At 37.3% G+C, this 25,414-nt stretch overlaps 1 protein-coding gene across 1 annotated transcript in view; it reads right to left on the bottom strand.

The window, feature by feature from the left end:
• The window catches only part of POLA1 (DNA polymerase alpha 1, catalytic subunit), a 205,300-nt gene that overhangs the window by 92,949 nt on the left and 86,937 nt on the right, over positions 1-25,414 (bottom strand). Inside the window, exons 33-34 of the mRNA XM_075097393.1 lie at positions 18,206-18,387; positions 16,287-16,418 (exon numbers count right to left, since the gene is read on the bottom strand). Coding sequence (XP_074953494.1) covers positions 16,287-16,418; positions 18,206-18,387 — 314 coding nt within the window. The remainder of the gene's footprint in view (positions 1-16,286; positions 16,419-18,205; positions 18,388-25,414) is intronic.

Raw genomic sequence — 25,414 nt, 5'->3', positions numbered from 1 at the left:
TGCCGTCTACAATCTTGGGCACATCACTAAAACCAGATAGAAGAAACCAACGCAAAGAACAGCAACAAAGCCAGCTCTGTAAATACAATTAAAAAAAAGTATTATAGAATACATTTTTCAGTGGTTATAAACATACCAGATACAGTGAAATAACATCACTTTCTACTAACATTTGGAAATTTAAAAAAGCAGCCTGAGAGGGACCACAAACATGTTACAAAAAGTAAACATATGTATCACAAAAAGGTAAATTTTGACTAGTTGAAAGATTTTTATTACAAAATCTCAGTATTAGAAGTTGATATGTGTTTAATACAGTGGTTCCCATTAAGTTTGATCATCTGCAGTGCTAAAAACAACCTACATTAAGCAATTCTGCTTGAATATTGAGAAACGCAGAAGATGGAAAGGATTTTGATAAATAGCTACAGCCTTTGTGTACCCATCAAAACCACAGATCACACCAGTGAACATCAGTGCCTGATAATATTTAGTTTTGCCACCACTATCATAGCAAAAAAGAAACAAAAGGAGTGCAAAAGACAGCCAAAGAAAACAGAAGTTGACAAAAGAAAGCCTAGAATGTGGACAATGAAGTACACACATGATAAACTTGTTTTGTTTACCTTTGCAATTCAAACTAGAATTTCAGTTAAGCTGAAAAGATGACAAAACCAGAGCAGTGAAAAATAGAATTATTTTAAACATTATCAAATAGCCTTTGGAATTCCTTGTCACAAAGTGCCATAGAGAAGCTGCATCTGCAGTAGACGCGCAGTCATACAGGGGAAAACAATTCTAGTATTACCAGAAGAGTCAGCCACTAACTAGGAACTTGCATCTCCTACAAAAAGTTTTATTGAAAAAATTTGTCTTTGAGGGAGTTCCTTGAATCTTTAAGTACCCAGCTAATGTCAGAGACCAATACTACACTGGGCAAAACCCTTCACCAAATAAAACTCCTTTGTTCACAGGTTAATACTTAATCAGTCTATGTTTTTGAGCTGCAACAACCTAACAAGCATAAAAAAGACTGCAACCTCCCTCACCATTCCTGTCCAAGTTAACTGTTCGTTCACACAACTTTGCAACCCAATATAATAATATATATCTAGCAAAAAAAGTAGATTTCTATTTGCCCGTGTTGTTTAATTTCATTTAACATGGAACTTCATATTCCCCATTTCAGCCTTGTTTCTCTCCTTTCCTGCAAACTCCTCTGTCTTACAACCACATGACAACATTTACAGTGGGCCAGAAGAGACAAGAAAAAAAGAGACAGGTAAGTTTAAAAGTTACATGGGTGAGGGTGAAGGAAAGGGCAACAGAATTAAGGCAGGAGAGACTGAGCATTTTTAAAAAATTAAACACACTTTCCAAGGGTAACTATGAAACAGAAAAAATAGCTCTTCTTCATCACACAGAACAACAGATTGTAGGAGCTTCTATGCTCCTAGTATTACCTTATGAGGAAAAAGGTTATCTGTTAATGAATGTATTCATTTATTCAATGAATGAATGATAATTTCTTCAATACTTGCTGTGGGGACTTTCATACATAACTGTTGAACGTACTTTTAGTTTTCAGAACAATATCCCTCCCACTACTCAGAAATATTTAGTAAGCAGTTATGGAGGTGAGGTAGAAGAAAGATGGGAGAAACGAATGTCTTCTGTTTTCTTCTAATAGCTGATCAATTTGGCTGTTTCATATAACTAAAAAGGCAAAAATGTTAGGTGTTCAGAGCAGAAATGTGTTTTGCCAAAGGCGTCATTAACAATTAATAATCATTACACAGTGCCTTGTTTACCTGACCTTGTGTAAATTTAGCAGCCTTGTAATTAGAACCACGTTTTCCATATTTGTATATTTCCATGCATAGGATTTGACTCATTCATTCATCCATTAAAATTTGCTTGACAGACATAGATGGATAATCAGGGTACAATTTGTATTTACTGGATTATAGAAAATTGCCCAAACTGTTAAGTTCAAGGGAAGCGCATTCTTGTCTTTCTCCTGCGAAAGACGTAAAAGCAATTAAATAACCGAGGATGGCCCCAAGGCTCTCTGAAGCAGTGGCAGAGCTTTCATAATCTGATAGCTTTAATACAACCTTGCTCTAAATAAATGGTTGCTGGGTTAAAAGAAAACAAACTAAAAAGAAACAACACTAGTGTCTACATTTTCCTTTAGGCAATGCAACGAAGTATTTCTTCAGTAAGAAACAATTCCTATAAAAGCTAACATCTTGGTGTTAAGCACAACTTCATTGAAGAAGGGCGGATTTTAATCCCATTTAACTACTTCCCAGTAACTTCCTAACTTTCTGAGCCGTTAGAAGAATTATCTTACTACTTGCCTGTTCAGAGAAAAAAGTCACAAATTTAAATTTTTTTATGCGCTAGCCATAATACTATTATTAGATATGCTTAAATATTTGAGAATAAGCTGGACTATTAGCCAGTTCCGTATGTATCATTTTGCCCCCAGAAAAAAAGAACTTATATGGCACTGGCAGTTACTGTCAGTAACAGACCTCTGGAAATAGAAAGGTATGGAAGCTCTCTACTGAGCAGCGAGTACGGAAAGCAACAATACAGAACAGAAGGGGGAATAAAGGGACTTGTTTACATCTGTGTGTATGCTGGTATCTCATAAAGGTGAGACAGCCTTGACCAACAAGGCAAACGTTTTACAGGTTTCTTCTGAAGAAACTGGCTTTTCCCCAGAAAGAAAAGTCAGACATACTCATTAAATGTGTAAAACACATCTTTAACAACTTCTATAATCCAAAGGGAGCCTTTGTGCAGCTTCTTTCCTAAAATATGTAGCTACGGTGTCAGAAAAAAGCCATTTGTTTCCTCCTATGAATCCAGAGCTTACAGTAGATTTTTGTTCTTTGAATACTAAAAGTCAAATCTTTAAAATAATAAAGCAGTGGCAAGAGAGTGAAGTATAATTTTTTTAAACCCTTAAGTTCTATTACTATTTTGGCACCTCTTTTAAGATCACCTGCAAAGTGATCTTAAAAAGTATCTGAGGAATCTGCAAAGTAACAAACATGAAAGTAATGTTTTAGTAAAACACTAAAGAATAGTCCAATAGCTTCTCCTCTGGCAGCAGGCAACTGGCCACAGTTATCTGTGGACAGAGTTTTCTGTGACCAAATAAACTGCAGTGTAGGGATTCACTCACTTCATTTAAGGATTTTCATTATTCCCTGTCATAAGCCTTGAGGGAGAAGGGAAGAATACCAACCCCACCCTTCTTTCCTAAACAAGGAGTCTTAAGCTGATTCTTAATAATTTTAACTCAGGTTTTAGCAGCTCTCCTGATGTAACTGAAGGTATTAACTGTTCAACTAAAGCAACAAGATGAGATCAAAAGAGGCAGCTTCCAGAGTTCCCAGGCTCATTTGTGCATTGTCCTGCCAAGGGAGCAGATGAGTTGACACTTCTTGCTGGTCCTCATCTCTTCACTGAAGGTGAACAGATTAGTCCCAAACTAACAGTCACCTCTTCCCCCAAAATTCCCTGCTGCTGAAGCAATCCTGCCCCTCTTCAGACTGTCTCTCACCCAGTGCATTTTTGTGTTCAGTGCTCTTTTAACAAGGACAGCCCTAACAGAAGCTAAAAAACCTTAGTACCAGAAGAAAACAAATCTCTAACGCACTGTGATTTCAGTCTCAATATTTTGGTGCCCAGAAAGTTTCTCTGCTTCATCAGTACTGAATGCCAACCTCTTCGGAGGTCGAACAAGGGAACACACAGGCAGGGCTGGTTCTGCTTCCATTCCAGAAATCTGAGTAGAAGCTAATGGCGAGGTCTTTATTTTCTCTGAGGAGGAAGGATGCTCTAATAAATACTCATTACTTGAGGGTATGGATTATTCTAGGGAGTATTTATTTTCATTCAGACCACTGGTGGGGATCATTGAAGATTAATACCAGCAACTGAAATGATCCCATATTCCACCATCTAAATTTTGTAAATGCCAAAATTTATGGCAAGTGCCTAAAGACAGATGGATATTTAGCCTTAATGCTTCCAGCATCAAGGCTATATTGTTGCAGTGCTTTTTGTACACTGGCAGATTTCTTGTTCCTCAGTTGTTGGCAGGCAGTCCTCAAGTGAGGGGCAAAACAGTGGGCACACTAAATTTTTTCATGTTTCTAACCACTAGGAATGATATTTTCCAAACATCTACTCCATCACCTTCTGTTAGCTGGACAATGCTCCAACATACCAGTTCCAAAGTTGAAAGGTCCTCTAAGAGTTCCAAAACACTTCAGAAATAAAAAGCAAAACTCCTTTGTTAATATCACTATTCAGAGATAGCTGGAATGTCCTAAAAACAAGTCATGAAGCCTGCTAGAGAATTCATCTGAGGAAACTGCTACAGACAGTGGGAGAGGTACATCTTGCATTTTCTTCCACTAACCTATTTATTTTAAGGATCTCATTCTGCCTCTGTTTTTGACTCTAAAGGTCTTCCCTATTGTAACACAGTTTTTAACAGCCTCCTAGACCTGCATCATGTTTGATCCATTCCAGACAGTTTAGCGTCTCACCACTAGAGGATAAAGAGAAAGTGGAAGAATTTGTAGTTGAAGAATTACTTGCAACTAAGATGAGAGTGGAGAGAAGGGCAGGGAAAAAGATCTGTCTAGATGCATTTTATCTGGAAAAAGAACTGGCCTGTAATCACACCAACTCATCAATATGAGAGACTAAGCTTTGGTTATGATGCTGGCTTATCTTGCACAGATCTGTGTCTAGAAAGGCACTGGTTTAATTTATATAGAAACTAAATGTACTTCTCATTATGAAAGCCTGTAATCACTCCTAGATCATTTTCCTTATTTTCACTATAATCTCAGATGCTCCTCAAGCTTTTTTGCTGAATGACACCTGATTACTGAGTGGCATCTTGCCACTAGCCTCATGAAGCCCTTCACAAATGGGCTCAGCAAAAAATGTTGAAAATAAAACTTTGGAGTAATCCCTGACCATTTCTCAGCAGATAATATAGGCTTATTTTGTTAATTCTGAGTCCTTAAGACGTCTGACTCACTCTTGTTGGGAAGTCTCCAAAGACAAGTCAGATCATACAGAATTTTAATTATGAATCCCCTACAAGGTGTTTCAGTTTCTGTCACTGAAGGGGTTGGGAAGGGAGCAGGGGTGTTTGATCCTAAAACTACCTTATGTTTTATCAGCCAGGAAACTCTCTCAAGGACCACATCACAATTCAGTTTATTCTATTATTGCTACTTCACCGATAGGTTTTTGTTAATTTTTTTTAACCCAATCAAGGGATCCCCAAAATAAGCCCCATTAATGGAACAAGGCAGTATAAATGCTGATCACTTATCACAGGAAAAAAAAAAGAGAGGTAGAAAGCGTTAGGAGGGAGGGCGAATCTGATTAATTGCTTCCTTCAAACAAGCATAAAAACCACATGCAAATACTAAAGAATAGTGTGAAAAAGCATCACCAACGCTGCATGAACTACTGGAAGACAATCTAATATTTCTAAATAGCTGTATTAACCTTAATGCCATTATTTGTACACATGCACACACACACACACACATATATATACAGACATAAATGCACATATACATAAAAAGAGAAATTCTACCAAATTCAAATTCTGCATTCAATCTTTGCACTTGATAGGTGGTCAATGGGTAGCTTGGTATCTGCTAGTTCTGTAGCAAGATTCATCCAGCATGAATTGCCTCAGTATGAGAAAAAAATATGTATTATCCAATAAAAACTATTAGAGTCATTACAGAGCTCTTGCAGAAATCTAATGTTATATTCTGCAACAGAATTCAGCGTATGCCATTTTGTGTCTTTGTGTTTTGGGGGTGAAGGGATTCTCTGTTTTTAAACAATTCTGGCCCTTTTGTAGTATAGGCGAATGTTGCTTTGGATATTAAATTGAGAATTTATCTTAAATGGAAACAAACAACTTCGCTAAAAATTAGACATTTATGACTTGCAAATTACAGATACTAATTATTTTCAGTATATACAATTATGATATTCTCAAGAGGTATTAATTTTGGGACAGATGTGCTTTCATCATGTAATTTGGAAATTAAGTTACACTCTCACGTATGGGAACTCAGAAGTCTGAATTTGTGTAAAGACAGGATTGATAGAGAGGAATTTTGTCTTGCTAATTTTCTCTCCCCCCCCCCCCCCCCCCCCTTCTCTCTCTGATGAGAGTGTGGCCAGCAATCCTCACAGCTGGGTTGCCTTGCACTCAAAGGAATGGGGGCTGACTGCAGAGTTGATGAGGATACACTTCCACTTGACTCCACCTCCTATTTTGTCCTTTCAGATAATTCTTCCAAATCCAGTAACTTCTAAAAATTTAAACAATAATTAAGACATACCAACTGTAAAATATGCACAATGCTAAATACTTCATGTTCATGGCAGAGCGCAGAAATTAAGTGTTGCTAATGCAAACATATTTAAAAAGACATTAAAAATATATATAATCCAAACTGAGGGCATTAATACAGAAACTTCCATCAAATGAGGGTAAAAAGAAGAACATTGCTACGCTGACCATATTTTCATTAGGAAAGGAAAGCATATTATTACAAAAATGCTCTCCAACATGTGCATGTCTATAATCTTCAAAGACAGGGTGTGACAAGTGATAAAGGAAAAAGGAACACAAGAAAAATGCCATTTAAATAAATCTCTCGGATGATACTGTTGTCGCGTGGGTGTGTTATAGACATCCATTTGGGAGTCCATACTTTCTTGTTTTCCACATTTGAACTGTACCCACCAACATAGAACAGAAAAAGACAAGACAAAAAAAGGTACTGCTTTCTGGTCCAGCATAAAAACCAAACCCATCTTCAAACATCAACGTTTTGTGTATACTGTTCCATAGGAGGTTGAAGATAAAGATGCAAGACATTTCAAGTATCTGCTACAATTCTGAAATGGAGATTTTTATTTTTAGATGGAATGAGTTCAAGTCACTGCACAAATATCCCTATCTGGCAATCTTTACTGATCGTCGTGGATTTTAGATGTCTTTCTTGCCGATATCAAAATGATTTTGTTCAGGAGAAAAGGAAAACATCTACTTGTCAAATTCTGCAGAGCCTTAATTTTCATGTAGAAACCTGGTATACCTTTGGAAAACCTCAGAAATGTTTCTCCTACATTTGTGGATCCAAAGCCTAACACAATCTACTAGGCTGAAGATACTTGGATAGCTGAAACTCTTCAGATGAAAGGAAGTGAACAAGACTGTCATTTAGCCCCTGTGACAGTTTTATCAGGACTACACAGCTATTTCCCCCCCCCCCCCCCCCCGTTATAGGATGCTGCAGCTGTGGGGAGACTGAAGTCCATCAGTAGATACCATATAATGAAATATAATCTGAAGACAAATCTAGCCAACCTGACTGATAAGCTTCTAGGACTCTTTACAGAGACCTATACATAGGATGCTGCATATGGGCCAACACTTGTTTTGAAGCACAGCTTTACTACCTGACTACTCACTGGAATAAGGTTCTGCACTTAAATCATACTTTCTCCCAAAGTAGGCATACAAAGCAGTTATTTACTTAATGCCTGGGGATGAAAAGAAAAAATCCACCCTCATATAGCCACTGAAGGAACTACTGGCACTTTGTAGAAAACAGAAACTGTGTAGCACTTACAAGACCTTGACTTCTTAACGAGACACAGCGAAGCAAATACAAAACCCTTTTATGAAGCCATGTCTAATGTAACGCTGTCGTGCCATTTCTTCTTGCATATGGGAACATTCTCACTTAAAATGAAGTAACAACTCTTTTTAATCTCAGATGATCCAAAACTTCCCTGGCTCTTAATTAACAAACCTGTAGAATACAGGTTTCATGAGTCAAGAGGAGCAACAAATGTCAACTCTAACACTGCACAGGCTGCGAATTGACCCTGGTGTTCCCTAGGATATAGGAAATCTTATAGACAATTTGTTGCATTATCTCTGCTACTGCTTAGATTTCTCTTGGCCACTGTAAAAGAAGAAATAATAATAATAATAATTCCCTAAAAGTCTCATTCAGTTGGGGGTTGCCCTCCCCATCCCTAAGCACATGAATCAAGAGGCAAAGACAGAGGAGTTTAGCTAAATAGTGCTGCCCAGACTCATTGTTCTGAGGTTTTTTCATGTATATGACTTACTTCCAGGAACCAAGCTGAAAGGTCTGAACTACCCATTTGATCTGTCTGATCCTTGAATGCTTATCCATTCATCCATTTTCTCTTGCAGCATCAAATACTAAGTAACATCAAGAACTAAACAGCTGTTTAAGTTTAATATAAGTTTTTGAAATAACCTTCTAACTACAAAGCTTCTGAATGATGAGATTTAAAATACTGGAATCACTTCTTTTGAGGAACAGCTTATTTGATTTTTCCTAAGAGTATTTCACCAAGAAACAGAGCAGTGACTAAATGCTACTGGAAATGTTTTTTGACAATTTTAACTGGCTTAAACCAGAAAATGAAAATAATTCTTTTAACATCTAAGGGTAGGAAAAAATAAACACCTGCAAGAACCTTTCCCACTACACCAAGGAAAGGCACGCTGAGGAAAACATACATAATGTTTTTCATGTATGCCTTCTGTCGCCTCCCAACCGCCAGGATTTTCTTATTCAATGATCTTCAGGAATGTGGACTACGAAAGACAGCATCGAACAAAAATGTTTGCAAAAGAAGTTAACTGCATCAAAAATAGTTTAGTTCCCCAAATTCTATAAAATTTATTTTAAGCTTTTTTTTTTTTTTAAACTGAAGGCAGGTTCATAATACCTTAGATTACTTACAATAACTAGGTAACTTAAATTTCTTCCAGTTATTATAAAACATTCCATATTTTGTTTCTTTATATGTCCATTCTACTCTGAATTACCACTTCAGTTTTTTGTTTGTTGTGGGGTTTTTTTGTTGTTGTTGTGGTGGTTTTTTTGTTTGTTTGTTTTTGGTTTTTTTTTGGGGGGGAGGGGAAGGCTTAAAGCAAGTACTTTTCACTTTCTAAAATCAGTGTTGGACCATGGATTTCTCTATTATTAGTGACTTCTACGAAAACATTTCTGATAACCACATCATTTTTAGGTCATGAACTTTAAACCAACTTATCCTTGTGGAAGCAGGATCTCTTCAGCTTCAGTTTTTAACTTAGTTCTCCTGAGGGATGTAAGGTGCTTGAGAGCTGTAAGAATTGCTAGTTATACATACATCAACCAGCATCAAGTATTCAAGGCCAACAGACCTCGACTTGTGCCATCTCCTAGCAAGCCTGTTATAATGTGTTCTCTATTACAAGTTTCTGTAGAATAACACAGACTTAATCTCGTTTGATATTTCAGTAATTTGTTGCTGCAAATTATTATACCATAAGGCATTAACAGTATCGAAATTCCATGAGAATTGGTGGTTTTAAAACTCACTGTAAGCCTTAATTAGTTTACCTGGACTTCTGCTTCTCATAATGTCTTTAGAGACTAGTGGGATCGTTTTCCAACAAAAATTTAAATTGAACATAACAAAAACCTAAACAGAGTTAAAATGGATCTCAAACTACTGTAAAAAGAAGAAAGATTAATACTGATCCTTTCAAGACCAGTGATTTACTGTAGATCATCTTGTGATTCTTGATTTGTTATTAAAATAGTCTCAGAAGAAGCACACCCTACAAAACTATATAGCACTTCTGTCAATCCAAGGTATCCAAAGGAGGGCACATTTGCTCACTCTCTCTAAAGTAGCATGCAGAGGCACTATTAGTAATGCAGTTGTGGCAGACCTCTCCATAGGCTGCACAGATTTGCCCAGGATTTTAGATTATTGGCTACAGAATCTCATAACAAATACTGCTACTGGTACACCAAAGCTACATACTTTGTAGTCATTTTAAAGCCAGATCAGACACACAGAGCTGCAACCCCATCTCTATCCTGCAGCACAAACATGCTCTCCAACTGTTGCCAAAATTCATCATTGCTTTGACTGGGGCAACAGATCAGTTCCAACAGAGTACCTTCAAAGACAGTGCTTTCTGTAATCCTCTGAAGGCAGAAACATCTTGTTATTAGATGAGTGATTCAATCACCTAGGTAAACATTACACACTTGGTGGCAATCATAACCATGACCATATTTACCTCTGGGCACACTTCCTGTAACATGATCTTCACAATACTGCCATTTATAAGCCTAAGCAGACAAATTATTGTGATAATAAGCCCTTACATTCCTGTATTCTACCTACAGAGGAAATTATAAAGTTAGTTTTACTCTATTGAAGCAATCCCTATTTCTTAGAACCTGTTCCATGTGGTGGCCAGCCTGGGGAGCCTTTTCTACAACGCGCTGAGAGAGATATCTAGTGTCATTAAGTCTTCTCTGGCACGGCACCAGACTGTGGACAAAGCACTAGGAAGAATCAACAGTAAAAAGACACTGCTTCTTTACCTATGTTCACTCATTCTCAGTGGCTAAAACTCAGGAGTGCGGAGAGCCACACTCAGCCTCACTCAACCATCAGTGAGACGGATGCGTGTCCATCATGGCCAGTAAAATCCAATGAAGAGAGTTAAACCCTTTGTAAAGGCATATTGATCGTTACTTTGAAGCACTTCACTAAAAATCATATTGATGCTCTAAGTCTAAAACAAACAATTCCTTTACAGGGCAGATCATGGAGAATTTGCAGTAATAGTGAATCAATTCCAGTTAATAGACGCTATGAATGCTGTGACAAATAACTGCTTACTCATCCCCAAAATGCACTACTCCCTGTGACCAAAGGGCTATTTTTACTATTCAATAAACATAAATTATATCAGAAAGACAGATGTATAATGCTTTCATATGGTAGCATACTGACTGCTCTGTTCAATAATCAAGATATTCCTAGTTTCTCCCGGTTAACCAAAACACGATTCCAAATACAACCCATTTGCCAACCTCAATCAAGGAAAGAATCAGAAAATGCTACTGTGGAGGGGAGGAGGAAACTCTTGATAATCTGGTGGCAGTCTCCCTTCCCTCTCTCAGGTCCCCAGTAAACTGTGAATGGAATCACATTAATCTTTCATCTTTCACTCCAATTGCTTTCCATTCTGCCTTGACTTGGAAGCTTTCAGTACTAAAAATAAATGTCTTGGTTTCTGTATGTATAAACCCAAATGACAGTGATACAAGTTCACACTTGGAAGAGACTCAGAAGCCCATTTCCATACAAACAGGAAGGACTCAAAATAATCACTGGAGTTAATTTGATGGCAGAGTCTAGCTATCTGATTGTGCCTACCACATCAGCTGGCGTCACAATTCCTTCTATTTCCTGGCCCTACCTACTCTTCATCACATGCCCATATACTTCTAGCACTATTAGCACAACAATAAATAAAACACTGTACTACTGCCACTACTAGGCACCTTTCCCTCATGCCAAAGAAACTTCTTACCCCTACCCAACCCACCCACCAAAAAAAGCTTTCAATACATGACTGTTGTGAGAACATGATTACAAAAGTCATCACCATCATCTACAATCATATTTTCACCCGTTCATGTGGTGTACACCTGTGGGTTGTTGGCAATACACTTGATTGAAGTGTGGGAGATTCCAGGTTCACAACAAGCCCTGTCATCTCTGTTCTCTTAAGTGAATATGCCACGCAATCCCAAAACCCTGTGTGAATGCTATCGCCTCTCGTACTAGGATCTTGTTTATAAATCTTTTACCTTTTTTAAGTGCGCAAAATACTAATGCAAAACTCAAGAACGTATATACAAGAGTCAGAACAGCAATAGATATATATATAAAAAATAATACTTTAAAGTCATTGAAAAGTGTACCAACATGCTTTTATACTGCGACCTAATGTGCAAGCAGTAGACCACCCCACCACAGGTAAGAAATGAGAAATTTTGAGGGCTATTGAACACTGAATTTTCGCAGCTGAACAGTATAAAGTTATTTAGCAGTGTTCAATAGCCTTCAAACTCACTTTTGCCTGTGGGTTACAGTAGTCCAGTAGAAAAAGACTGTAAAACAAAAACAGTGCAATACAGGTTAGACCAAGATTTTTTCCAGTATTTTTTAAAACCCTCTTGAAGTCTGCAACATTTCATGCATTTTGAAAAACAAAATATCTAAAGATGCCATACACTATTAACTAGACAGCATATAAAGAGCATCTGTATTAAACCAGGTTTTAGCTTACAAATATACTACTAACTATAACTGACTATAAATATACACCACACACGTACACTTAAAAACCAGCTTAAAAAACTGCTGCTTCAGGGACAACAGCTCCCCAGGCCAAGCAGTTCAGTATGAATTTTGCTACTGCTCAAATGGCATATACGATACGCTGGGGTTTTTTATTCTGTTCTTTTTAGTTGGCAAAACTAACACCTCAACAGCTGAGCAAGATATGGGATTCATTTTATGGATGTGCATACTGATTTTTACAGGGCTTTTTAAAAGGGGGTCTAAGAAGTAGTGTTTATTTACCAAGTGCTCAAAAATGAGCATTTGAATATCCGAGCGGGAAACACAAAACAGTTTCCATCGTAATAATTAGATCAACTTACTGTAAATGAAATTACACCCTCCTATGCACAAATGTTGGCCTGTTTTTCCAGATACGCTTGCAGATTTCAGTTTTCACCCATTCCCTAGCATGGATGTTTCACTGATGGCTGAGGGTAACACTTCAAAAATGAACTAGCTAAACAAACTTCCCAGCAGCACTTGACAGAGCTACACCTATTCTTCCCCATTTCCAAAGCAGCACAGAATTAATTACCAGTTCTATGGATCTATTGTAAGTATAATAGACTAAAGAGCTATCACAGACACATTTATTGTAAAAGCACAATCCCAAGAGTGTCTAGTAGAGGGCCAAAACGATTAACACAAATGCTTTGTCAGATCAAAGATAAAACCTGCACCGCCCAATTGAGGAATGAATTAGAACAGTGGGTTATCTTTCAAATTAACCAGGGCAGTTAGTGAGGAAAATTTCATGAAAGTGTAATTCTTAGCCTTTGTGAATCCACACAGCAGGCATTCTGCCAGCTGACAAGATGATGAAATTTTCATGCTTAAAAAAGCCCTCTTCATTTCCCAATTTAGATTAGCTAGCGTTTCTCTCTCTTTTCATCTATTTGCTCTTCTGAAGCAGAATTAAAAAAAAAAACACACAACAGGATCAATCTCATAGAATAATGCATTTCTGAAAAGAAATAAAATCTCGGCACGTAATTTTTTAGATATATTTACAGTTAGGAGTAAGATTATCAAACTTGGTATTGTTAATACCATTAAGAAATCGAAAAAATACTGGAGCAATGGTAGATACGTTTTGGAAGACAGATATAAAACATTTCAATGTTTAATGGCAAAAAATGATTGTGGAAACAGAAAATTTTATATAAAAGGTGAGTAATTTACAAAAACAATGGAATTTGTAGGAGGCTTACAAAATTCTATTTATGCACTTACATTTGCATCTTTTTTAAAGGAAAGAAGTATATCACCATTGTATTTATTTATTTACCAGTTTCATGTGCCAAAAAGGGCAAGTAGATTTTCCACTTTTAGATTTTATGGCACTCCCCCCTGCCCCTAAATTTACAAAGACACATATAAAAGCATTTCAACAGACTAAAGGAAACAACATGCAATGATCTTAAACACTTTAAAAAAAATCTGATTCAAAGCTCACTGAAAAAAGCTTATTCATTTCAGTGAGCTGTAGATCAGGCTGAAAGTCTCACGTAAGGCTGTCTTCATAAAAGGTAGCTCATTATTTGAAAGGTTAAAAAATTCTTTTTTGTGTCTTATGTTATTGTATTATGTGCCTTTTGACCAGCACACAAACAGCAGTAATACCTAACAAAAAAAGTGACAGACAATATATTTCCCTGTTTTAAATTGGTATTTCTGCACCTTTCAGATGCAACCGCTACAAGAGGAGACTGTTAAATAAGCATCTCAAAGTTTCATCAAACGTTTTGTTCAGACAGTCTCTGTCACACTACTACTGGGTGTGCCTTTATATTTTATAGGATTATATATCAGTGTAAACACCTATTTGATTAATTTCAAGTCCAGCTGTTATACAGTCACTACAAGTACTTGATGAAAGGAATAAACTAAAACTCATGGCATCTGATTTTTGAAGAGCTAACAGTACAAAAAATTTACATGCCCAACTTCATGGAAAGCCCTTTTTCAAAATGAAAATTATTGTGCAATCTAGAAATTACTTTTTACAGTAAAATGATCTCAAACTTTCAGAGTCTGAATGTATTCCACAGTCAAAAAGTAGTTTTAAACCTTATTATTATAGCCAATTAGGTTAAAAGTAAATTCTCAGTACTAAAAGTATAACTGAGTTTATAAAGCTTTTATTTACAAGGACAAATACATTCCTTTGAAGAACACTTCATTATCATATATACCATGTAGTAAGATATTTAATAGATTTTAATACAATATAAGCCAATTGTAATGTTCAATACTCAAACATTTTACAGTTTGGTCTTGAAAGAAGAAAAAAAGGCAAGAATGGAGTAAAATATTATACCCCTTTTTGTTCCTACCAGTAATAAAAGAATTTTTCCTGCCCTTACATGTATCTTCATTCATCAAGTTTACTATTGCACATCTTATGCACATTTTCTAGCACTTCATATGCCAGAAATTACTTAGCATGCGGCATTGTGTATTATCATAATGTACATACATTAAATATAAAGAAGTTAATCAGAAGCAACTTTTATACAAAAGCAGTCTGTGTATAATTTAATATAATATGCATAGTAATATCAGCTGAATGATAATTTTGCAGCCACTTAGATTTTCAATAAAGTGATGTGAGATCTTTCATTTTGGTAACTGTGTCCAAGTCATCTACCTTTAACTTCAATGGAAAGGAACAATCTATCCCTACCTTGTGAAATACTGCCTGAATTTAAATACTTTAAGAAAGTTTTGTCCTCCTTTTGATGCAAAGGCCTTCAAAGGAAGTATTTATACATTCAGAAATTATTAAATTTCCAGGAAAGAGCTTAGAAGACACTTACCTACAATTGCAATAAGAACTAATATAGAATAAAGATAATACAAAATGCACACTTCTATTAAACTATAATGATAATTATTAGCACCGTAGCTGCTGCCTGCAAAAGCTTTGTAACAGTTAAGAAAACATATCATGAGTTAGGTAAGCCATTCATTTACAGCCCAAATTTTCAAACACAATTTATGTTTTTGAGTATATCAAAAGTTGTGAGCACCCAAAGATTATGAGTGCCTTCAAAATTAATGTCTGCCCTGAAGCTGTGAAAACAGGCAAAGTTGGACGACCAAAAAAGGCAGGCAGGCAGGCAACAGGATGAGATCATCTATGGAAATTTGACCAAAACAGCTAGCTGCCAATTCACAAAATATGGTGCTTCCAGCATATTAGAGATGCAAAACATACTGACGTAATTTTAAAATCCTGGTGGTTTTTTTTCCTAACCAGTCACCACTTTAGACAGTGCAAAGATGGGAATTGCAAATATTACTCTTTTTTTTTTTCCCCACAATGCCATATGAAGCCAACTACTACCGCTAGCTTTGGATTCCTTGCACTGCCCCCCAAAAAAGAGAATTATATCAAATTAACTAACTACCCATTTTTCTCCTCTTTTTTCCCCTCCCAATCATTATGAAGAAAGATTGATAGTATCTCCCTTCCTATTGTGCTTCAAAGAATTTTGACAGAGCTACATTCAGTTTTCCTTTTCACAATGTAACACAATATACATCAATTTGGGTTGGAGAAAGAGAATCAGATTTCAATTACATGAGAAATTGATATCTGCATATTTGATAGGCTTCACAGATTTTCTCAAAAGCATTAAGATAATCAGCTCTGCATTTTTTTTTGTCTAAAAGTCTGGAAAACAGAGAGCTAATACATCTGTAATAATGCTGACACACAGAGTTACAAAAATTTAAATGCATCTGACTATCTTGACTTGAGACTGAACTGAGAAAACAAACATTCTAAATTAGAATTTCAAATCATTAATTGTTTTATTTTCATCAAGTTGGATATTGACATTGCACACTATTACCTTAGACTATAAAAAAAAGTACTACAACAGTGACTAAAAACTCAGCACCACTTAGAAAACTCATTTCATATAGCAGAATATTTCCTGAATACTTACATTATAATATTTTCTGAGGTAGCGTCTAATATCCAACAGTAATTTGTTGTTCATTTGAACCACATAGTTGAAAGGAGGCTCTTCACATTCAGTCTTACTGCACCTTTGCAAGCTGGCTTCAATAAATCGCCCCTGAAAACAGAAGTATAAAAACAGCATGCATCATTACAACAGATGATGGTAGCAGAAGTTATCACAGGAGTTTAGACATGTTTTTTTTAAATAATAGTCTTAAAGTGCCTCTAATATCTAGGCCTTCTTTCTTCCCATCACAGTTGGCCACACCCATACAGAGACTTCTCTGACCCAGAATTTTCCTATTCTCTTCTTAATGAAAGGTCTTTTGGAGAACATGCTTCTTCACCTGTTACAAAGTTACTAATTCAAAAAATAATGCTAAGTAAAAAAAATAATCTATGGACAAATCACACTCCCCCAGCTCCCCCCAAACAACACAGGTTTGTTGTTTTATCAGGCACATCAAAGTTCTGCCCAATCCCACTGATAAGGACACTGACATCAACCTTATAGATGCCAATCATGAAATTACCAACAGGGCTATAGAGACAAACCTCGTCAAACAAGAATGACATTACCATCTTTTATTTTCTCCAAGTGCAAAGAATAGCTCTTACTATTCTACACCATCTCATTTCCCTTATTTTCAAAACCTTCTGAACAGCTGACATTAAAGTTTCAGAACCTGGAAGTGATGTGCGAACAGCTGAAGTTAAGTTGACAGAATTCCCATTAAAATAAGAACCACCTGGTAGGTTGACCAGTTATACAATTTTTAGAAAACTTTCAAGGTAAGACTTGGCTTTTGTGAGTCTTCTTGGCTAAACCCCCACCCACAACACTAAACAATTCCAGGAGGAACAGAGGGGAGGGTTTTGGGTTTGTGTGGGGTTTTTTTGTTTGTTTGTTTGGTTTGGTTTGGTTTAGGGGTTTCTTTTGTTGTTTGGTGTTTTTTTTCGGTTATCTTTGTTTATTTGTTTTTAAAGGAGTTCGACATCCACTTCTCTTCAGTTAGCCCATCTGCAAGTTGTCAAGCCTACATGTTATTAACTATCTTATTTACAGCCGTAATGAACAAAAGTCAAGGATTCACAAAGTATCGCTTGACTTGGATGTCTTTCCCTGTTACTTGTTTCCAAAGACTGCTTTATTTTGATTCAAAAAAATGTAAAACATCTGCTGTTTGTCCAAATTAACTTAAAATAATTAGTTTTAATTTAGATTAAAAAGATTTATTTGCTTTCAGTTTCAAGGTTTCCACTACTCTGAAGCTCGCTAATTTGCCAATGACTAATACATACACAACATTGCTGTAGAGTTAAATACTTGGCCCTATTTCAAGTTGCGATCCAAGGTCAGAGATACATTTTCTGGCAGAACTTCTCAACAAGAATGTACCCCTATGACTTTTTATGTTCAACACACAAAGACAGAAGGAAAGATAACACAGAAAACCCTACTGGCAAGAAGGGAGGTGGGATGTAGCAAGATAAACACAAGTTTCAAAAACACTTTTTCCAATTAATATGATTTAGGATAAGAAATTGCCGTCGGTATATGAAAGTTTCATTAAAGAGAGAACTGGAAGTTACTAAGGTGTTAAGATAAGGATTCCTTAAGAAGTTACAGCAACAATCATTCACGACTGTGGGCAAACAAATTAATGAAGCCAGATAATCTCACATGTTCTGCTAGACGACACAGCTGAAAGGCAAAAGTGGGAAAAACATTTCAGCACTATCCTATCGCAAATTGCTGTTCCAAAGCTATAAATAGCACGACTCAAACAATATGGTATCTTCTCCTACAGCCGACAAATCCTAGCAAAAAGCTGTTCTCTCTACAAGTATTTTTCTCCCTCACCGGTGAACAGAAATGAAACAGGAAAAAAAAAAACTAACCGAGCCATCAAAGACATTGTCATAAATATTTTCTGTTCCACATTTGAGGCAGCAAAACTTGAATCTTTCACAATCCCTATATTTCTCCTCATCAGTGAGCTGAGCTGGGCCACCAACCAAGGCATCATTCTCCTCATCTTTATGGTAATGGCAATGGACTCTGAATTGGGAGGGATCCAGTCCTATTAATAAGAAACAAAAATTTCAAAAGACTAAGAGGTCAACCATGCAACGAGGTTCATTTTTCATATGCTTGGTGAAGCAAATTCAAAAGAAAGTTACAAAATGTAAATTCAGAAGCTGAAAATCTTTCCTTAGCAAAACTTCCTCTATAAAACATAAATACATTTTACAATTTTTAACCGCAAATAAAGGTTCACGAAACATGAAGAAATCTTCTTACTTATCTTCTTACACAAGATTGCTTTATAAATAAAACAAGCACACTGCATTATCATGGGAGTATGCAGCAGAACATTTTGTTTCTGAGGAAACCACTCCTAACGGATGGCTTTATTGTTATTTTCTTCTTAAGTTACATTGAAAATATTTCAATAAAAATGTGCATCGTTATTAAGAAATGGTCTTTAAATCAAAATGGCACCATTAAAACTGAAAACAGAGAATAAAAACCCCATTAAAGAAACACGGGTGCACTGCTATTACCAACTCCTTCAAGTCCATATACAACTGCCAACTCTGATTTCAATGCAGTGGTCGATTTCATTTTGGCTCAGTGGTTAACAGCATGTAGGTTTCAATCTAATGCAGTGGTTAAAATTCAGCAGCAGCATTTAAAACGGCAGCACTGGAGACAAAATGCTTTATTTTTGATTGCCAGAACTCAAGATTTTAAACAAATAAATACACAAAAGAGATCCTAAAAATACTGATTCAACCACAAATAAGTAAATAAGCAAGCAAGCACAAAGTTCACTGCCCTAGGAATAAGACTGCCAAAGTAAACTTAATAAAAATCCACGGGTTTTGTCATCTTTTGCCATGTGCAACCTTTTAAAAGTCCGTGTATCCCACTTCCAGGTTTTTTTGTTAACTCTAGCAAATAGCACATGTTAGGGGAAAAAAAAAAAATTGAATAAGCATGTAGAAGAAAACGTTCAGAAAACTATGGCTTACTTTATTATTAAAAAAAGATCAAAGAGAAGCACTTTAAAAAATATTTTTAACAGAGTGATTAAGCCAAGTAACAGATTACCATGTATTAACCCATATCTTTTGTAAATGTCAATAACAAATGTCATACTTACTACAGAAAGAGCAAGAAAGATTACAAATAGAAAGTGAAGCTACATTTTACAGTTCTTCTCAACCTTACTATACAGGACTCAGACTTAAAGACAATGTTTGGGAATATTTGTATCTGCTACACATGCAGATATAGATTGCTTTTACATAAAAGATTTGATATGTGTGACTACTACTGCTATTCTGAATTTTTATTTTGCAATCGTAAAACAAATTCAAGGACAAGGAAAAATCCCATTGCCAAATATGTTTGTTTCTTGACAGAATAAGGGTTTCACTAAAATGTGATCAACCTCCCCAATTTTAATTTTATCAAAAGAAACAAATGTCAATGCATGAAGGTAATAATTCACCTCCAAGAGGTTCTTAAACTTTTAATACAGTTCTCTACTATGCATGCATTAAAAGGAAGAGTAAACAAAGCAAAAAACGTTGCTAATAGCTTATTTTACACTGTAATACAAATGGTACCCCAAAAAAAGACTGTGGGGTTTTGTTTGAGGTTTATTTTTTTACTTAAGTTTAGTATTAAGATTTTGAACAAAAATCAACGAAGTATGCAGTAGGTTGGATCTAAGATAGTAATGGTGAATACAAACAAAAATTCTCAGGTTACTCTGAGTTCAGAAGCAGAATGAAAAAAACATCACTGCAACTTTCTGATACAGATGCCATTAAAGTTCAGCTAGAAATCTATCTTTGGTTGTTTCCCAAAAGGCAAATATAAAGCAAAGTAGTTCACTAAATAAAACATAAAAAGGGATAAATTCTTATCTTCAGACAACTGCAGTTTTCCAATATTTAGTCAAAACCAATGACAGCAAACAAGCATCTGGACATTTGGTAATAATTTAACAGGAGAAAAAAAAAAAAGCGTTTCATTGGAAGAATCTAAATCGCATCTATCTCTGAACTTTCTTAGCTGTTTTGGCTGGAGAAAACAACAGGAAAAATATTGCGATGATTCAAGTGTGCATCTAACTTTTGGTGTGCACACAGCCCCAGTGAAATCAAAGGGACTACAAATCAGGCTTTTAAAGAACATGCCTACCTTAATTATCTTCTGGAATTGGGACCTATTTTATCTATTCCCTCCTTTCAAGAAGAGTTTGTTAATTCAATTAGTCCATTTCAGCACACTAACTGGTATCCTCTTGGACCAGAACACACTGGTCATATTACTCCACTTGATAAACAAAACAGGGACTATCTGATGGGTGGGGGAAAAAATAATGTCTGGTTTTGGTAATTTTTAAATAAATAGGATGAGACTAACCAGTGAACTTCTCTGTACTTTTTTTTTCCCGTGACATCAAGAAAAACCAAAGGGACTTTGACTTACTCTGACATGAAAACCTTCAGGGTTTTCATTACATTACCTGCACCACAGGTAAGGTTTCCAACCTGACCATAACTGCAAGGTTGCATGCATGAGAAAGAAAAGTAACGTTAAAAACACGCTGATGAATCGAGCTTGACAAAAGTGAATAGTACTTTTACTATTCAGGTAAACTATTACAAGTTCCGGGACTTGTTCCTGAGCTATTTAATAGAATTATTAAAACATTTACTAACCAGCAAGCAAAAGAGGTCACTCAAGAAACTGAAAAAAAGGTCAAACAAATTTTACTAATCGCAGTATTTTAAAAATAACGTTTCCGTGGATGGGTTTTACATGCCTTTCCACGCACAGCCCTACCCTACCGCCGCGCCTGCACCCTCCCCAGGCAGCGGCAGGCAGCGAGGCCGGGGCGCCCCGCAGCCTCGGCCGCCGGCGGGACCTTCGGCAGGGCGCTGGCCCCGTTTCCCCGCCGGCCGCTGCGCAAAGCCCGAGCCAGGGCTTTTCCCTGGATTTCGTGTTTCAACCGCGGGTTCGCCGGGAGGCACGGAAAGTTTCCCCGCCTGCACCTTTGCCCGTTAGACATTTTGTGAGAGGCAGGGAAACGGCATGCGGTGCTGCCACCTCGAGGCTACGGCCGCGCATTTCAGTCAGGCCGATGCGGCGGGGCCGGGGCCGGGGCCGCGGCCGCCCTCCGAGCCTCGCCCGGAGCGGGCAAAGCCTCTGCCCTTGGGGAACGCAGGCCTTCCTTATTCTTCTCGAAGAGGCCTTCCCGTGCTGCAAAGCTAGCGTGCCTTCTGCACCGGGGCCTTCGAGCGGCCTCTCGGGCAGTCAGAACACCCAACGCGCTTCAGCAAGTCTCACCTTCTAAGCAGGCCTAGAGCATCTCAAAAAAAACCCACCCAGCCGGACCACAAGCTGCAAAACTCACACACTGTGGGGTTTATTACTGTATTGTCATGAAGTTTTGTCATTACTCTAATCCTAATTTCCATCATTCTCATCTAGCTTCACTCCCTTATGTGAGAAAACCAATAAAAAAAAGAATTGCTGTGTGCCACAAGGAGAGCACGACTGTCCTGGCTTCTGTCAAGGAAAGTCAGTCTGGGTAGCTGCTAAATACTATATTAAAGGCACCTATTAAATGACTCTCCCGGGGGGGGGGGGGGGGGGGGGGTGGACACGACACACCAGATGGACAGATGGAAGGGACCAAAAACCAAACCACTATCTTTAAGGCAGCGGTGGGATTCCTCACAAGAAGCAGCTAACATTCAGGTGCTGCCTGGAAGGAGGAACTGGTACTGGGAAGTACTCTTAATGACAAGCCTCATCAGGACCCAGTAATGACTCCCTGGAATTAGATAGCCTTCCTAAGAAATGCCCGAATGCCAGGCAGTCTGCAGAGCAGCAACGTGCAGATCCACCTGTAAGGCAGCAGCATATATTTCTTTCAGAAGACCATGACACAGTCTAGGACAGCAGTCAGCAACTTCCATAATTCAGAGAAAATGATGTTATGCAGTAACAGCTACAAAAATCCCATGGTTACATGACTCTGCTTCCGTAATGTTTAGATACTTTTGACAACACAGAAATAAGATGTGATTTTTACTTTGACACAAGGAGCAGTATTTATGTATCAAGAAAAAAAAACCTTACTTTAAATACATTAAGAGAATTGTTCTGCCAATACAGTTCTTTTTGTTTAAAAGCTATCGGTATCTTCAGGATGAAGTAAGTTAGGTCTCCAAGCATTTAAGAAGATCAGATTTATTGAATGGTATTACTGATCAGATCGCACACTTTAGTTTCAGAAACCCTGACAATCCTCATGTTGTCACTGCTTTTCCTCGAGAACGTCATGAGAGAGAGTGAATGTGGGAGTATGCCCATGAGGTTCTTGGTTTTAGGAACAATGAGTTTCCACCTCTCAAAGGCTAGGCTGACCTCCTACAATGTCCGAAAACAAAAGGCAATTTTCAGCTTGATTCCATAGTGAATAAGTAGGATATTTAAGGAGTTCTCTGCAATTTTTAGGTGTGGTTATTTGCTTTTGTTCTTCAAAATAGCTTAAAATAACTTGCTTTGAGCACAGGCAGAACAAAGAACTTTTCATCATTTTGATGAGCCAAGCTTCCCTAAGCAGAGCTCTATTTTATCTACTCGGACTAACACAGTGACATGTCAATGAAACATTCACCTTATAAAGAGATTCTGTTATTTAACAGAATAACAGAATAACTGAAACCGAGATCTTTTCTCTACAACCACACTCCCTGTACAGACACATACTCTATGTAATACAAAAAATCAGATCAGGTGGAGGAAGACACACACAATGAGAATGCAACCAGGTTTTGGTCCACTGAAATGACACTTAGGTATCTGCCAGAACACCAGCTTTCTTCTTGAGAACAGAAAAATATGCTCTTTTGCAAAAAGACAGGAAAACCAACAGGAATTTGGACGTGTAACATGATGAAAACACTAAGCAAAAAAGTCCAACTTCACAACACCTAAGAGTAAACAGTTTTCTTGTTTGCTTGTTTTAGCAAGCTGGGCTCAAGTACCTTGTACACTTCCATATCTTGTAAACTGTTTTCAATTTCTTGGAAACAACACCCCTTGACTATCCCTCCACTACTGTTGAAAAAAAGCTGTAAGATAATCAGAGTGGTACATAAATCGTTGCAAGCTGAAATTAAGTGCTGTATATGAAGAGCTATAAGTATAGCCGAAGTTTTGAAAAAGACCCAAGACTTTACGCCTAAGCTCAATCTAAGCATTCCCTAGAAAACAAAGCTGGAGAAGGAAGTAACATTTTTACAGCAAAGCAAGGTCAAACTGAAACCATTTCAGATCTAAGATTGTAATAGATACATACAGGTTTTCAGACTGACAATTGTGGACTATTAATAAACTCTCAGCTGCATGATGCTATTATAGACCATAAAAGAAATTTTCAACTTGAATGGACTACAGCGCAAAAAGCGGCATAGGAATTTGCAAACAGAGAACGCTATCAAGTGGCACACAGTTCTTAAGATTGGGGCACTTAATTTAGATGCCTGAAGGGAGCCAGTCTTTTCTGAAAAGCCAACCTGTTCTGAATAAGGACCAACTCTGAATTTGAGCTTAACCCTACAAGACTAAGAGTCTTTGCCGAATAAAATAAAATAGCTTCAGAAATCTTTCCTGTCTTATATCTAAATGAAGTAAAAGTTTACCGCCTATTTTAAATCGCTTCAGCCTAACCAAGAGTGCTTGACCTTTTCAGTCAGGCATACCACATAGTCCACTCTGTCATCAAGGGAAAGTTATACACCAAGGTCCTGCCACATAAACAGAATGATTTGTATGGTCAGCCTGCATGTGTGAAGCAGGGCTGACACCTCCTCAAAACACCAGAGCTGTTGAGGACACGCTGCAACGTCCAATACCTCCAAGAAATACCCTTGCAGACTCCCAGAAAAAGCAAAATTCCTGGTTTTGTGGGTTTGGATTTGTTTGGTTGTTGTTGTTTGGTTTTTTTTTTTTAGGTGGGGAGGTTGTTTGTTTTTTTGTTTTGTTTTGTTTTTTAATGGACAACTTAGAAATGCAGAAAAAAGCTGCATGCTACAGACTGTCTTGGGAGAAGATAATCTTTCATGGCTATCATCCTTCTTGAGAAGCAACAAGACAGGAACTTACTCGCACGCATTTTAAGTGCAAACTGCAAGCTCACCATGAGTGGAACCCACTGCTACTAAGAAAGCTACAGAGATGCAGCGTCCCAGGTGAATGGTCCTGAAGGCAACAACGCTGCCGGTTGGCTGTAAGTGACCAAATCCTGGATCTTGGCCATCACCGCAACACAAAATGCTGAGGTCTAACTCTTCCTTTGAGCATTGCAAAATTCTGAACAAAATAATTTCTGCAGGTCTGAACTTCTGTCAACACAGGCATAGCATCAAACAGATTATTAAACTGACACAGTGCAACTCTCTCAAAAAGTTTTCTTGTGGGAGAGGACAGTCTTGTCAAGAACTCAGCAGCCAGCAAGATCAACAACTTTTTCCGTGCCCTTGAGTAGCAGTTTTTAAAATAATGAACCAAATGTGGGATACAAATCACAGAATTTCTGTTTATCAAGTACATCAATCATGTCTGTTGGTGAACCACTGAATAATAAAAGTATTACACACACAACACATTGTGTTTTCATGGAAAGAGACCTGTTAGAACTGTTAACAAATTTTCAACACCTATACTTCTTTCTAGGTAAGACGCCTAAGGAATGGAGATGACAGAGGCAACCAGAGCTGGGCAGAAATATCTCTAATTCCTTTGACACCCTCTTAAAAACAACAACTACTCTATCAAGAGCAGTTCCCTGTTGCTCATTTGTGTAAAAGCTGGTGATTCTGCAGGTCCCTAGCGTTAGTCACACTTTTTATAGCACTTTTTTTTTTTTTTTGGCCACTTAATTTCTCCATATGGAGCAGCCAAGACTGTAACTAAGGTTTTATGTTTCTATTATCCACTAGGTCAGTCCTAGCAGCCAAAAGTTTCCACTTACAACCTACTAAAAATCTGTATTCTTTCACTGTAACAATGGCTGC

Source organism: Phalacrocorax aristotelis, chromosome 1 (genome assembly GCF_949628215.1).
Source record: "Phalacrocorax aristotelis chromosome 1, bGulAri2.1, whole genome shotgun sequence".
Classification (NCBI taxonomy): domain Eukaryota; kingdom Metazoa; phylum Chordata; class Aves; order Suliformes; family Phalacrocoracidae; genus Phalacrocorax; species Phalacrocorax aristotelis.
The sequence above is the reverse complement of the archived record's forward strand: the minus strand, read 5'-3'. Positions and strand labels throughout refer to the sequence as shown.